The sequence below is a fragment of the Hemitrygon akajei genome, chromosome 8, assembly GCF_048418815.1.
Source record: "Hemitrygon akajei chromosome 8, sHemAka1.3, whole genome shotgun sequence".
Classification (NCBI taxonomy): domain Eukaryota; kingdom Metazoa; phylum Chordata; class Chondrichthyes; order Myliobatiformes; family Dasyatidae; genus Hemitrygon; species Hemitrygon akajei.
The window spans coordinates 164696050-164711209 of NC_133131.1; the positions used below are offsets into that span (position 1 = coordinate 164696050).

Consider the following 15160-nt stretch of genomic DNA (forward strand, 5'->3'; position numbering starts at 1 on the left):
CAACAACCTGTCTCTGAATGTGTAGAAAACAAAAGAGATGGTTGTTGACTTCAGGAGAGCACGGAGCAACCACTCTATGCTGAACATTGACGGCTCCTCCGTTGAGATCGTTAAAGAGCACCCCAAATTTCTTGGTGTTCACCTGGCGGAGAGTCTCACCTGGTCCCTCAATACCAGCTCCATAGCTAAGAAAGCCCAGCAGCATCTCTAGTTTCGGCAAAGGCTGAGGAAATTCCATCTCCCACCCCCCCCCCCCCCCCCCATCCTCACCACATTCTACAGGGGTTGTATTGAGAGCATCCTGAGCAGCTACATCACTGCCTGGTTCGGGAATTGCACCATCTCGGATCGCAAGACCCTGCAGCAGATAGTGAGGTCAGCTGACAAGATCATCAGGATCTCTTTTCCCACTATTACAGTAATTTACACTACATGCTGCACCGCAAAGCTAACAGTATTGTGAAGGACCCCACACACCCCTCAAACAAACTCTTCTCCCTCCTGCCATCCGGCAAAAGGTACCGAAGCATTCGGGCTCTCACGACCAGACTGTGCAACAGTTTCTTCCCCCAAGCCATCAGACTCCTCAATACTCAGAGTCCAGACTGACGTCGACATCATTTATTATTATATTGTAATTTGTCCTCAACTGTGCCTGTTGCCTTGTTTATAAAATTATTGTACTGCCCTGCACTGTTTTGTGCGCTTTATGTAGTCCTGTGCAGGTCTGTAGTCTAGTGCAGTTTTTTAATGTTGTTTTATGTAGTGTAGTGTAGCCTTGTGCTGTTGAGTGTAGTTTTGTGTTTCATGTAGCACCAGGGTGCTGGAAGAACGTTGTTTCATTTTTACTGTGTACTGTACCAGCAGTTTATGGTCAAAATGACAATAAACTTGACTTGACTTGCTAAACCATTCAGCCCATTGAGTCTGCTCCGCCATTCCATCATAGCTGATCCCGGGTCCCATTCAACCCCATACACTTGCCTTCTCGTCATATCCTTTGGTGCCCTGACTGATTAGGAAGCTATCAACTTCCACCTTAAATATACCCACAGATTTGGCCTCCATCACATTTTGTAGCAGAGCATTCCACAGATTCACTACTCTCTGGCAAAAAAAATTCTTCCTTACCTCTGTTCTAAAAGGGTTGCCCCTCAATTTTAAGGCTGTGCCCTCTAGTTCCCCCACCATAGGAAACATCCTCTCCACATCTACCTTACCTGGTCCTTTCAACATTTGATAGGTTTCAATGAGATCCCCCTGCATTCTTCTAAATTCCAGCGAGTACAGGCCCAAAGCTGACAAACGCTTCTCACTACCCACTGGATTTTTCCCTCAAACCATTCTCTAAACTCTAGAGACTTGTGCATAAAAATCCCATGAGATTTACAAGGATTTACCCATAGTGCTTTCCCCTTACGTTCTGTCTTCACCTTTCCTGCCTATCCCCTCCCTGCTTCCCCTCCCCCCACCCTTGATCTTTCCCCTTACTGGTTTTTCGCTTGGCATCTACCAGCCTTCTCCTTCCCACCCTCCCCCCACCTTCTTTATAGGGCCCCTGCCCCCTCCCTCTTCAGTCTTGACGAAGGGTCTCGGCCTGAAACGTTGACTGTTTGTTTCCATGGATGCTGCCCGACTTGCTGAGTTCCTCCAGCGTGTTGTGCGTGTTGCTTTGACCACAGCATCTGCAGAGTATTTTGTGTTAACTTTAATTCAACTTATTAGGTTAGGCAGGATGGATATTTGATTTTTTAAAAATCAATTTTGCCTCGTGCTCCAGATCAATGAAAAAAACCCATTTCTGTTGTTAATTAGAATCTACAAATATGTGTTTAGTTAGAGTCTGAATCTTTTGTTGGGAGCTTTGAAAAAAAGCAATCTGGCCATCAGGCAAAGCTTTTAAATTAGAGAAGGCAGCCTGAGGATACTTGCACCACTGTCAAATGTCTGATCGATAAGGCACCATAAGGACTCCTTGCATTCAAGGCCAGATTGAGGTTCTGTATGTTGGATGTTGGCAAAACTACTGGCTTGAAATGTATCCCGGCGAGCCTTGGGCCGCCCCCAAATGCTGGCTGCAGTTTGTGAATTGCTGGCTTTCAGCAATTGTCCAAAGCAAACTGAGTACCAGTTTGGCTGGTGAGTCCTTGAGCTGTCTGCTTTTGGACCCAAGGCTCTGCTGCAGTTTGAGCACCATATAATACAGGGTGACCTCATTATTGCTTTTTGAGCTAAAACTCACACAATTTACCTCTTGCCTCTACCACCCTTTTCTAACTTTTCCCAGCTTCTATTCTTAGGTGTGGATATTTTGATAGTTAAATTCATTGTTTTTAGTAAGGGAACTTCTTGAAAATGCAGGCTTTCTTTCAAATTATTTTTGCTTCCTTGCTGCAGAGGTAGCCTTTGTACACAGAAGTAGTCTTATAAACCAGACCATTCATCCTCATGGTGTTCATACCAGAGGGAGTTCAGTACTTGGCTCTGGAACTTGTGTGCCCACTATTTTCTGCCGAGGAAGCAAGAAGAGTTAGATTTATGTGCTAGCTTGATGTAACACAGAAGCAGATACTGTAAGACAAGATATTAATGTATTTTGCCCACCCAGCTGGAAGACAACTAGTATCTTGGCCAATGAAATTGCCTTTTATTTCTTTGCTTACCATTGACTATCTGTAAGATCTGTGATGTGTCAAACGTGACTAAAGCCTTGATCACTTGAATATTGCCCCGACTGCAGTTCCCTAAGTAATACTCTCTACTAGTCCAAACCAGCAGAATACCGCACCACTGGCCATTCTCTCTGAAACTGAAGCTGCAGGGCACTATTTGACCACTTGCCTGCTTCTTCGCCATACAGAAAGATTGGTTGAGCTTTTACCTCTGTCTCAAATTCATCCGCCAACTCTCTATAGAGCGTCTATAAGAGGTATTCACCCCCCCCCCCCCCCAAATCAAGAAGTTTTCATGTTGTTTTACGACATTGAATCACAGTGGACTTAATTTGGCTTTTTTGACACATCAGCAGAAAAGGCTGTTTTGTGTGAAAATGAAAGCAAATTGGTCTAAATTTAATACAATTATTAAACACAAAATAATTGATTGCATAATTACTCACACCCTTCAAGTCAGTATTTAGTAGATGCACCTTTAGCAGCGATTACAGCCTTGAGTCTGTGTGGATAGGTCTCTATCAGCTTTGCACATCTGGACATTGCAATTTTTCCCCATTCTTCTTTGCAAAACTGCTCAAGCACTTTTAGATTGCATGGGGATCGTGAGTGAACAGCCCTTTTCAAGTCTAGCCACAAATTCTCAATTGGATTGGTGTCTGGATTCTGACTTGGCTACTCCAGGACATTTACTTCCGCTTACACCAAGCATAGCATTTAGTCTGATGGCCAAAAACCTCAATTCTGGTTTCATCAGACCATAGAACCTTCTAGCTGACTTCAGTCTCCCACGTGCCTTCTGGCAAACTCTAGCCGAGATTTCATGTGAGTTTTTTTCAACAGTGGCTTTCTTTTTGCCACTATCCCATAAAGCTGTGACTAGTGAAGCACCCGGGCAACAGTTGTTGTATGCACAGTCTCTATCATCGCACTGAAGCTCGTAATTCCTCTAGCATTGTCATAGGTCTCTTGGTGGCTTCCCTCACTAGTCCCCTTCTTGTATGGTTGGAACTCAGTTTTTGAGGACGGCTTGCTCCAGGCAGATTTACAGCTGTGCCATCTTCTTTCCATTTCTTGATGGTTGACTTAACTATTAAGGGATATTCAGCGACTTGGAAATTTTCTGGTAGCCTTCTCCTGACTTGTGCTTTTCAATAACCTTTTTGCCAGGATACAGTCTCACCAGCAGCTGGATGCTGAGGATGTTCTACGAGTCTGTGGTGGCCAGTGCTATCATGTTTGCTGTTGTGTGCTGGGGCAGCAGGCTGAGGGTAGCAGACACCAACAGAATCAACAAACTCATTCACAAGGCCAGTGATGTTGTGGGGGTGGAACTGGACTCTCTGACGGTGGTGTCTGAAAAGAGGATGCTGTCCAAGTTGCATGCCATCTTGGACAATGTCTCCCATCCACTCCATAATGTACTGGTTAGGCACAGGAGTACGTTCAGCCAGAGACTCATTCCACCGAGATGTAGCACTGAGCGTCATAGGAAGTCATTCCTACCTGTGGCCATCAAACTTTACAACTCCTCCCTCAGAGTGTCAGGCACCCTGAGCCAATAGGCTGGTCCTGGACTTACTTCTACTTGGCATAACTTACTTATTATCATTTAATTATTTTTGGTTTTATTTTGCTATATATCTACTCTATTCTTGGTTGGTGCAACTGTAACAAAACCCAATTTCTCTTGGGATCAATAAAGTATGTCTGTCGGATACAGGTGTATTTCTACTACTGTCAATTTAAACACCTTGACTACACACAATCTCCAAAAATAGATCTCCATTTAACTGATAATGTGGCTTGTAAAACTAATTAGCAGTACCAGTGATGATTTGGTTTTTCATATTAAAGGGGATGAGGAGATAAGTACTTATGCAATCAATTATTTTGTTTTTTATATTTGTAATTCATTTAAATCACTTTGTAGAGATCTGTTTTCACTTTTGACACAGAAGAGTCCTTTTTTTCTGCTGATCAGAGTAAAAAAAAATGTCAAATTAAGTCCACTGTGATTCAATGTTATAAAACAATAAAACATGAAAACTTCCAAGGGGGTGAACACTTTTTATAGGTACAGTATCTTGCATCTTTAATATCTAAAATTCCAGTGATCTCAGTTTTGTTGTATTTGGTAACTGAACTTCCACATCCTTAATCTATCCAAAATGTTTCCAAAGATTTTCTAGGTGAGACTAATTAATTTTGCAGTTCTGTCTCCTTATTTGAAACTGAGCTGATTCTAGACTTAGCAATCAAGGAAAACATCATCTCTGCATTTTCCAAGTTCCCCAAGAACTTTGAATCTTTCAGCAAAATTGCACTTTCTTCTAAACTTTGGAAAATGTAGGTAGAATCTATTTGATGACTCCTCATACATATAACAAGCTCTCCTTCCCTCTTTAGCCCTTGTATCCATCCTTGGGTAGGGAGGCAGTGACACCCTCCTCCCTTACATTCAACATTGGCGCACCTCAGGTGTGTTTGCTTAGCCTACTGCTCTACTCCCTCTATACCCATGACTGTGTAGCTAGGTATAGCTCAAATACCATCTATAAATTTGTTGATACAAGCATTATTGGAAGAATCTCAGATGGAGATGAGAGGGTATAAAGGAACAAGATATACCAGCTATTTGAGTGATGTCACAGCAACAGCCTTGCACACAACATCAGCAAGATGAAAGAGGTGATTGTGGACTTCTGGAAGAGTAAGGGAACACATTAGAGAGATCAGAAATGGAGAGACTGAGCAAATACCTGCTACCTGCTGAACCGTGTCTACGCCCACCTGGACAAGCCGGCAAGCACTGTGAGGGTCATGTTTTTTGACTTCTCCAGTGCGTTCAACACCATCCGCCCTGCTCTGCTGGGTGAGAAGCGTGACAGTGATGCAGGTGGATGCTTCCCTGGTGTCATGGATTATTGATTACCTGACTGGCAGACCACAGTACGTGCGCTTGCAACACTGTGTGTCAGACAGAGTGGTCAGCAGCACTGGGGCTCCACAGGGGACTGTCCTGTCTTCCTTTCTCTTCACCATCTACACCTTGGTCTTGCCATCTTCAGAAGTTTTCTGATGACTCTGCCATAGTTGGATGCATCAGCAGGGGAGATGAAGCTGAGTACAGGGCTACGGTGGGAAACTTTGTCACATGGTGTGAGCAGAATAATCTGCAGCTTAATGTGAAAAAGACTAAGGAGCTGGTGGTGGACCTGAGGAGGGCTAAGGCACCGGTGACCCCTGTTTCCATCCAAGGGGTCAGTGTGGACATGGTGGAGGATTACAAATGCCTTAGACAATAAACTGGACTGGTCAAAGAACACTGAGGCTGTCTACAGGAAAGGTCAGAGCTGTCTCTATTTCCTGAGGAGACTGAGGTCCTTTAACATCTGCCGGACGATGCTGAGGATGTTCTACGAGGCTGTGGAGGCCAGTGCTATCATGTTTGCTGTTGTGTGCTGGGGCAGCAGACACCAACAGAATCATCAAACTCATTCGTAAGGCCAGTGATGTTGTGGGGGTGGAACTGGACTCTCTGATGGTGGCGTCTGAAAAGAGGATGCTGTCCAAGATGCATGCCATCTTGGACAATGTCTCCCATCCACTCCATAATGTACTGGTTAGGCACAGGACTACATTCAGCCAGAGACTCATTCCACTGAGATGTAACACTGAGCGTCATAGGAAGTCATTCCTGCCTATGGCCATCAAACTTTACAACTCCTCCTTCGGAGTGTCAGACACCCTGAGCCAATAGGCTAGTCCTGGACTTATTTCCACTGGGCATGATTAACTTATTATTTAATTATTTATGGGTTTATATTGCTATATTTCTTCACTATTCTTGGTTGGTGCGGTTGTGACGAAACTCAATTTCCCTCGGCATCAATAAAGTGTTTCTGTCTGTCTGTCAATTTCAAGTTCCTGGGTATCAATGTCTCTGGTCCCAACACATCGATGCTGCTGTAAAGAAGGCTAGACGGTGGCTATATTTCATTAGGCATTTGAAGAGATTTGGTTTGTCATCTAAAACACTCAAAAACCTCTATAGATGTATTGTGGAGAACATTCTGACAGGCTGCATCACTGTCTGGCATGGGGGGGCGTGGTGTGTGACTGGACCAAAAGAAGCTACTAAAAGTTGTAAAATTAGTCAGCTCCATCTTGGGTAATAGTCTCAGTAGTATTCAAAACATCTTCAAGGAGCAGTGCCTTATGAAGGACATGCCCTCTAATTGTTACTGTCAGGAAGGAGGTACAGACGCCTGAAACCACATGCTCAACGATTCAGGAACAGCTTCTTCCTCTTTGCCATCTAATTCCTAAATGGACATTAAACCTATGAACATTACCACACTTAAAAAAATATATATATTACTTCTGTTTTTGCATTATTTTTAATCTATTTAATATATGCTAGAAAGTTTATGAACTCTGTAAAACTTTCTCTATTTCTGCATAAATATGACATAAAATGCAACCAGATTTTCACATAAGTCCTAAAATAGATAGAGAGCCCAAATAAATAAATAACACAAAACAATATACTTAGTCATTTATTTATTTATTGAGAAAAATGATCCAATATTACATACATTTGTTGGAAAAGGTATGTGAACCTTGCTGTCAGTAACTGTTGTGACCCCGTGTACAGCAATAACTTTAACCAAGCATTTCCGGTGACTGTTGTTCAGCCCTGCACATCAGCTTGAATGAATTTTCAGGACATTCCTCCTCACAAACCTACTTCAACTCTGGGAAGTTGGTGGGCTCCCTTGCTTCAGGCCCTTCCACAACATTTCTATATAGGGTTAAGGTCAGGACTTTTAACTCAGCCATTCCAAAATTCAATTTTCTTCTTTTTAAATGATTCTGTTGTTGATATACTCTTGTGTTTCAGATCATTGTCTTATTGCATCATCTAACTTCTATTAAGCTTCAGGTGACAGACTGCTACCCTGACATTCTCCTGTAAAATGTCTTGATACAATTTGAATTCATGTTCCCTCAATGAAAGCAGCCCCAAGCCATGATGCTCCTTCCACCATGCTTCACGGTTGGGATGAGCAACACACACAAAATGCCAGAGGAACTCAGCGGGCCAGCCAGCATCTAGGAAAAGACTACAGTCGACCTTTTGAGCTGAAACCCTTCGGCAGGATTGGATTTCCAGTATCTACAGATTTTTTTCTTGTTTGTGATTGGTGTGCAGTTGGGATGAGGTTTTGGTATTGGTGTGTAGAAGTGCTGTTTTCCTCCAAACATAGCAATGTGCATTTCTACCAAAAAGTTCAACTTTTGTCTCATCCGTCTACAAAACATTGTCCCAGGAGCAATGTAGTACATCCAGGTGGTCTTCTGCAAACTTGAGGCATGTAGCAATGTTTTTGTTTGGAGAGCAGTGATGTCCTCCATGGTGTCCTTTCATGAACACCATTCTTTTTCAATGTTTTGTTATATTGGACACATGAACAGAAACTCTAGCAAGTTCTCAAAATTTCTGCAGGTCTTTTGCTGTAACTCTTGGGTTCGTTTTCACCTTCTTCAGCATTGCACGTTGTGCTGTGGGTGTGATCTTTGCAGGATGCCCATTCTGAGGGAGAGAAGCAACAGTACTGAATTTCCTCCATTTGTAGACAATTTCTCTTACTGTGGACTGATGAACATTCAGGTCTTTAGAAATGCTTTTGGAGTTTTTCCAGCTTCATGCATCTCTACAATTCTTCTTCTAAGGTCCTTTGAAAGTTCTTTTGATCGAGGCATGGTGCACATAAAGAGATCTTTCTTGAGAAGTACGGGCTTTGTCAGTAACCTGACTTTGTGTGTCTTTTTATTGAGCTGGGCACCTCAACAACCCACAGCTCCAATCTTGTCTCATTGATTGGAACACCTGATTTTGTAGAAGGTATTACCCCAGAGGTTCACATACTTTTTCTAACAAATAGTTTTTCTCAATAAATGAATGTACAAGTGTAATGTTTTTGTGTTATTTATTTAATTGGGTTCTCTTTATCTAGTTTTAGGACTTGCGTGAAGATCTGATAACATTTTAGGTCATATTATATAGAAATAGAGAAAATTCTACAGGATTCACTAACTTTCTAGCACCAATGTATACTTAGTGTAATTGATTTGCTTAATTATTTATTTGTTCTTTGCATATTATAATGTATTGCATCGTACTAAGTAAACACATTTCATGACATATGCTGGTGATAATAAACCTGATTCTGATTGAATCAAAACTTCTCTGCTCCTTGTGTACTTAAATGTAGACCATTGTATGATGTTCTGGTTAACATGCCGCCCTACAGAAGGAGACAGAAACTATCCCTGCATTTAATTCTGGGTCTGTACTCACTGGAATTCAGAAGGATGAGGGGAGATCTCATTGAAACTTTTCGAATGTTGAAAGGCCTAGACAGAGTAGATGCGGAAAGGATGTTTCCCATGGTGGGGGAGTGTAGGACAAGAGGGCACAGCCTCAGGATAGAGGAGTATCCATTTAAAACAAAGATGTGGAGAAATATCTTCAGCCAGAGGATGGTAAATTTGTTACCACAGGCAGCTGTGGAGGCCAGGTCATTAGGTGTATTTAAGGCAGAGCTTGATTGGTTCTTGATTGGACACAGAATCAAAGATTACAGGGAGAAGGCTGGGGAGTGAGGCTGAAGAGAGGGAACAAGGATCAGCTGTGATTGAATGGTGGAGCAGACTTGAAGTGCCAAATGGCCTAATTCTGCACCTATGTCTTATGGTCTTATGGTTTTATGGTTTTAACTGGACCTGATAGACATTTTAACAGCCTTGTCCTACAGCTTATGGCCTGAGAGCTGGAGATTGGGAATATCCCTTGAAAATAATTCAGGAAACACTCAGTAGGTCAAACAACATTTATAGAAAAAGAAAAACATAGTTAATGTTTTTGGCACTTCAACAGAGTGCCAGTTCTGATCATCTACCTGCAGAAAAGATATTAAGATTAAAAGAGTACAGAAAAATTTTTACCAGGATGTCGCTGGGACTTGAGCTGAGTTATAGGGAAAGGTTGAATAGGTTAGGACTTTATTCCCCTGTAATGTAGGGGAATTAGTGGAAATCTTATAGAGGTGTACAATATCGTGAGGGGTATAGATAGCATGAATGCATGCAGGCTTTTTCCTCTCAGGTTAGGTGAGATGGAGAGATTAACTTTATTTGTCACATGTACATCGAAACATACAGTGAAATGTGTTGTTTGTGACAATGACCATTCAAGGATGTGTTGGGGCAGCCCGCGAGTGTTGACATGCTTCCAGCACGACATTGCATGTCCACAGCTTAGTAACCTTTACTAACCTATATGTCTTTGGAATGTGGGAGGAAACCACACATGAGAATTGAACTGTAAGTGTTGCACTAGCCACAACTAGAGGTCATAAGTTTAGGGTGAAAGGTGAAATATTTAAGAGGAATCTGAGGGGAAACTTCTTCACTCAGAGGGTGGTATGAGTATGAAACGAGCTGCCAGCATGGTGGCAGTGAAGTGGTAGGTACAGGTTCAATTAGTAGATATGGGTTCATTTGTAACATTTAAGGGGTTTGGATTAGTACATGGATAGATTGGAGGATGTAGTTGGGAAGTGAGTGGATTGGACCAGGTGGAAAATCAGATCAGCACAGACTAGATGGGCTGAAGGGCCTGCTTTTGTGCAGTAGTACTTTATACTCTATGACTATAAATTTTTTTATAGTGAAGGACAACAATCCACATGCCTTTTCTAATTGTTTGCTCCGTGTGCATATTAAATTTGTATGCAGGGATATTCAAGTCCTCCTATGTATCAGTCTCTCCTCCTTTTAAGCAAAAGTCTCTTATTTTTTGAGAAGAATTTGCTAGGAAAATCTGCCACATCCTCAGCTATAATGCTAATTTGCTAATAACTCCTTGAAGGCTCTCTGCATCCTCACCAGCCATCGTACCAAACAGCTTAATTTTCTCAATGAACTGGGATACATTACAATTGATTTGATCATCCATATTATTGATCTAAATAGTGAACAGCTGGTGACCTTCTGGTCACAACCTCCTAACTTATGATATATTGTTCTTTTTAACCAATACTCAATCCATGCCAATATATTACCCCCTTTAGATAAATCTTTGTTTAATAACTTCCTAGTGGCATCTTAGTCTTTCTGAAACACCCTATATCAACTGATTTATTTATTCTAAAATTAAATTTTTAGCACCATAACTAACATAACTCTCCTTGTTGCCTGCAGTCTGTGCTGTTACACCATGTAGCATTTCAAAAAGTAAGCCATTTTCCTGAAAGGGAAGTTAATGGGATATTGGCGCGTTGTACTATTTCCTACAGTACGCACAGTTTTCAGTTAACTCTTTGAGGATTAGATTTCTAGTTCAGTGCTTGCTGGATGTGGATACAGTCTAAGCATGGTTCCTGATAAATATCCACATCCTAAAAATCAATCTCTGTCAGGGAGGAGAAAATGGAGTTTGGTTACCAGCATGGGAGATACACAGCAGCTATGCGGTCAGGTTCAATGAAAGTCAACTGAATCGTGTGTATGGCAGGGTTTGGCAAGGAGCAGATGGATCCAGGAGGAGGAGAGGTTGGGGATTTGGGAGATGATGGCCCCTGTGAGTGATTGGTTGAGATGGGAAAAGAGAGAGGTAAATAAGTACGGATGGAGCCAGGTGGTGGAGGTATAGACCGAGGCTGGAAGGTGATGAGTGGAAACGCAAGAGGCTGCAGATGATGAAATTAGATAAAGATGATGGGAAGATAGAAATCGCTTTGGGGAGGTGAATGGATCTGCAGGGGTGGGGTATGCTGTTTTATGCCAGCTGTCTCCTCTCTGCCCTCTGATGGTCATGATGCAGCATCTCACACCCTGAAATGTCAGCCATCCCTTTGCCCCCACAGATGCTGCTCGACCTCATGCCCTTTTCACTTTCCTACCATCAGGGAGGAGGTACAGATGCCCAAAGACACACACAGTATTTTAGGAACAGTTTGTTCCCCTCTGACATCAGATATCCGAACAGACAATGAGTCAACCCACTACCTCGCTATTTTTGCCCTCTTTTTGCACTTTCTAAATTTAAAATGTTATATGTATATTTCGTATTGTAATTTATAGCTTTGTTATATGTATTGCTGCTGCAAACAACAAATTTAATAACAATATCAATGATGTTAAACCTAATTCTGATTCAGAGTGTGTTTGTTCATTCAGAGTACAGCATCTGCAGTCTCTTGTGTCTCAAGTGTACAGGAAGGTCAGTACATCTGCTCACTCATGCTCTTACAAGTGAATGACAGATGGTGAGCTTGATTGAGAGTGTGCAGGTGAGATTCACCTGGATATTGCTGGTGCAGAGGACTTACTTTAGTTAGGAGACTAGATAGGACTGGGTTGTTCTTTCTGGGATGAAGGAGTCTGAGGAGCAATCTATGTAAGATTATGAAAGGCGTAGATAACATCGATAGTCAGGAACACTTTCCCATTGCTCTGTCCTCTAAAATGAGGGCATAGATGAGAAGGAATTTAAAAGGTGATCTGAGGGCGTGTTTTATACAGAGTGTTTGATATCTGGAATGTGCAGCTAGAGGGGATAGTGGAGTCAGATACCATTAAAGGGAATTGGATAGACATTTATACAGACAAGACATAGAAGTCCTAATTGTGGGCATATGGAATTAGAGTGGATGAACAAAAAGATCGGCATGGATATGGTGAGCCAAAAGGCCTTTACAACTCTATGAGCTGCTCTTTTAAAAACTTTAGCCTTTGTGAGGGGTATTCATGGAAGAATTCTCTTGTCATGTGAATACCAGTGTGAGCCAATTGGCCTATTTCTGAACCAGGGCTATTATTGAATACTCAGAGGTCTTTTCCTCCCTTCTACCTCCCATATTTGGAAGTGGAATTTTATTCACAGTAATTTTCTCTCTGTCCCCTAGGGGGTGCTAGTATCATCCAGTGCCACATACTGAATGATAAGAGACACATTGTCACCAAAGATACCAACAACACTGTGGCATTCTGGGATGTGCTGAAGGTAAGTACACATTTGCGTCTGCTACTTGGAACTATTATCCTAACTGCAGGAAATGATTGCCAACAAATCTTCGCTCCTGCCTTTTACTGCCAAATCCTTCTGAGAACAATTTAAAACACTTGCACTTGGTAGTGGGCTTTAAGATTGGGCATTACAAATTGTTTCTTGCTCTATCGTGCATTTGTCTATGATGGTGTCTTTTTTTTTGCACAAGGTCTTGTTTATGCACAATCATTTTTTCTCTTTCTCCTTTCGTTGTCTTGTGTAGGTTGTATTCTGTGTGTTGTTGATATTCTGTGTGATGTTGATCTGAGCAAGTTTTTCATTGTACCTATACCTCTCAGTATTTGTACAGATGACAATAAACTTGATTTGACTTGGATAACGTTTTAGTGACTGTCTGCAAGAGAGTTTGCAGAGAACTGCTGGCTAACATAAGAGTCCATGGTAGCATGAACCTCTGCACACCCATGCACCTGACCACTGACCCTGTCTCTGAGCTCCCATCAAATTTAGTAAGACACTGAGCCAAGGAGAAAAATAAATCTGTTCAAAGATCAAATTAAATCTATTATCAAAGTGCATTGAGCATATGTCATCATATACCTCGAGATTCATTTTCTTGCAGGCATTTACAGGAGAGTGCAGATGTACAATAACATTTATGAAAAACTATACATAACAAAGATGGACAAATCATGCAAATAATAAATTTAAGAAGTAAATAAAAGTACAAAGAAATCACTGTAAATTTATTATCAAAGTGCATGTATGTCACCATATACAACCCAGAAATTCATTTTCTTGCTCAATAAATCCATAATAGGATCAGTGAGAGACCGCACCAACATGGGGGTTCAGCCAGTGTGCAAAAGACAAGAAATGCTGTAAGCACAAAGATAAAGAAATAATAATAATAATAAGTAGTAAATATTGAGATGAAGAGTCCTAAAAGTGAGCCCATAGGTTGTGGGAAGAGTTCAATAATAAGGTGAATGAAGTTATCCCCTCTGGTTCAAGAGCCTGATGGTTGAGGGGAAATAACTGTTTCTGAACTGGGTGGTGTGAGTCCTGAGGCTCCTGTACCACCTTCCTGATGCCAGCAGTGAGAAGAGAGCCTCCCTGACAATGGATGCTGCTCGCCTGTGACAACACTATACAATAGAATCAATGAAAACTACACACAATCAATGTGCAAAAGTGGAAAGACTGCGCAAATACAAAAATAGTGATAATAATGTTGAACTCCTGCCTCAGCAAGGACCTGGACCCATTGCAATTTGCCTATCGCCACATAGGTCAATGGCAGACACAATCTCAATGGCTCTTCACACGGGTTTAGACCACCTGGGCAACACAAACACCTGTGTTGGGATGCTGTTAGTTGACTATAGCTCAGCATTTAACACTATCATTCCCACAATCCTGATTGAGAAGTTACAGAACCTGGGTTTTGTACCTCCCTCTGCAATTGGATCCTCGACTTCCTAGCCCGAAGACCACAGTCTGTGTGCGGATTGGTGATAATATCTCCTCGCTGACGATCAACACTGGGGCACCTCAGGGATGTGTGCTTAACCCACTGCTCTACTCTTTATATACACATGACTGTGTGGCTAGACATAGATCAAATACCATCTATAAATTTGCTGATGATAGGACCATTGTTGGTAGAATCCCAGATGGAGACGAGAGGGCATACAGGAAGGTGATATGCTAACTAGTGGAGTAGTGTCACAGCAACAACCTTGCTCTCAACATCAGTACAATGAAAGAGCTGATTGTGGACTTCAGGAAGGGTAAGATGAAGGAACACACACCAATCCTCATAGAGGGATCAGAAGTGGAGAGAGTGAGCAGTTTCAAGTTCCTGGGTGTCAAGATCTGAGGATCTAACCTGGTCCCAACATATTGATGTAGTTATAAAAAAGGCAAGACAGCAACTATACTTAATTAGGAGTTTGAAGAGATTTGGCATGTCAACAAATACACTCAAAAACTTCTATAGTTGTACTGTGGAGAGCATTCTGACAGGCTACATCACTGTCTGGTATGGAGGGGCTATTGCACAGGACCGAAAGAAGCTGCAGAGAGTTGTACGTTTAGTCAGCTCCATGTTGGGTGCTAGCCTACAAAGTACCCAGGACGTCTTCAAGGACTGGTGTCTCAGAAAGACGATGTCCATTATTAAGGACCTCCAGCATGCAGGGCATGCCCTTTTCTCACAGTTACCATCAGGTAGGAGGTACAGAAGCCTGAAGGCACACGCTCAGCGATTTAGGAACAACTTCTTCCCCCCTGCCATCTGATTCCTGATTAGACATTGAACCCATGAACACTGCCTCACTTTTTTAATATATCTGTTTTTTGCACGATTTTTAATCTAGTCAATATATGTATACTGTAATTAATC

At 42.0% G+C, this 15160-nt stretch overlaps 1 protein-coding gene across 1 annotated transcript in view; it reads left to right on the forward strand.

The window, feature by feature from the left end:
• Positions 1-15160, forward strand: part of LOC140732393 (WD repeat-containing protein 48) — a 95009-nt gene that overhangs the window by 38388 nt on the left and 41461 nt on the right. Inside the window, exon 11 of the mRNA XM_073054979.1 lies at positions 12650-12747. Coding sequence (XP_072911080.1) covers positions 12650-12747 — 98 coding nt within the window. The remainder of the gene's footprint in view (positions 1-12649; positions 12748-15160) is intronic.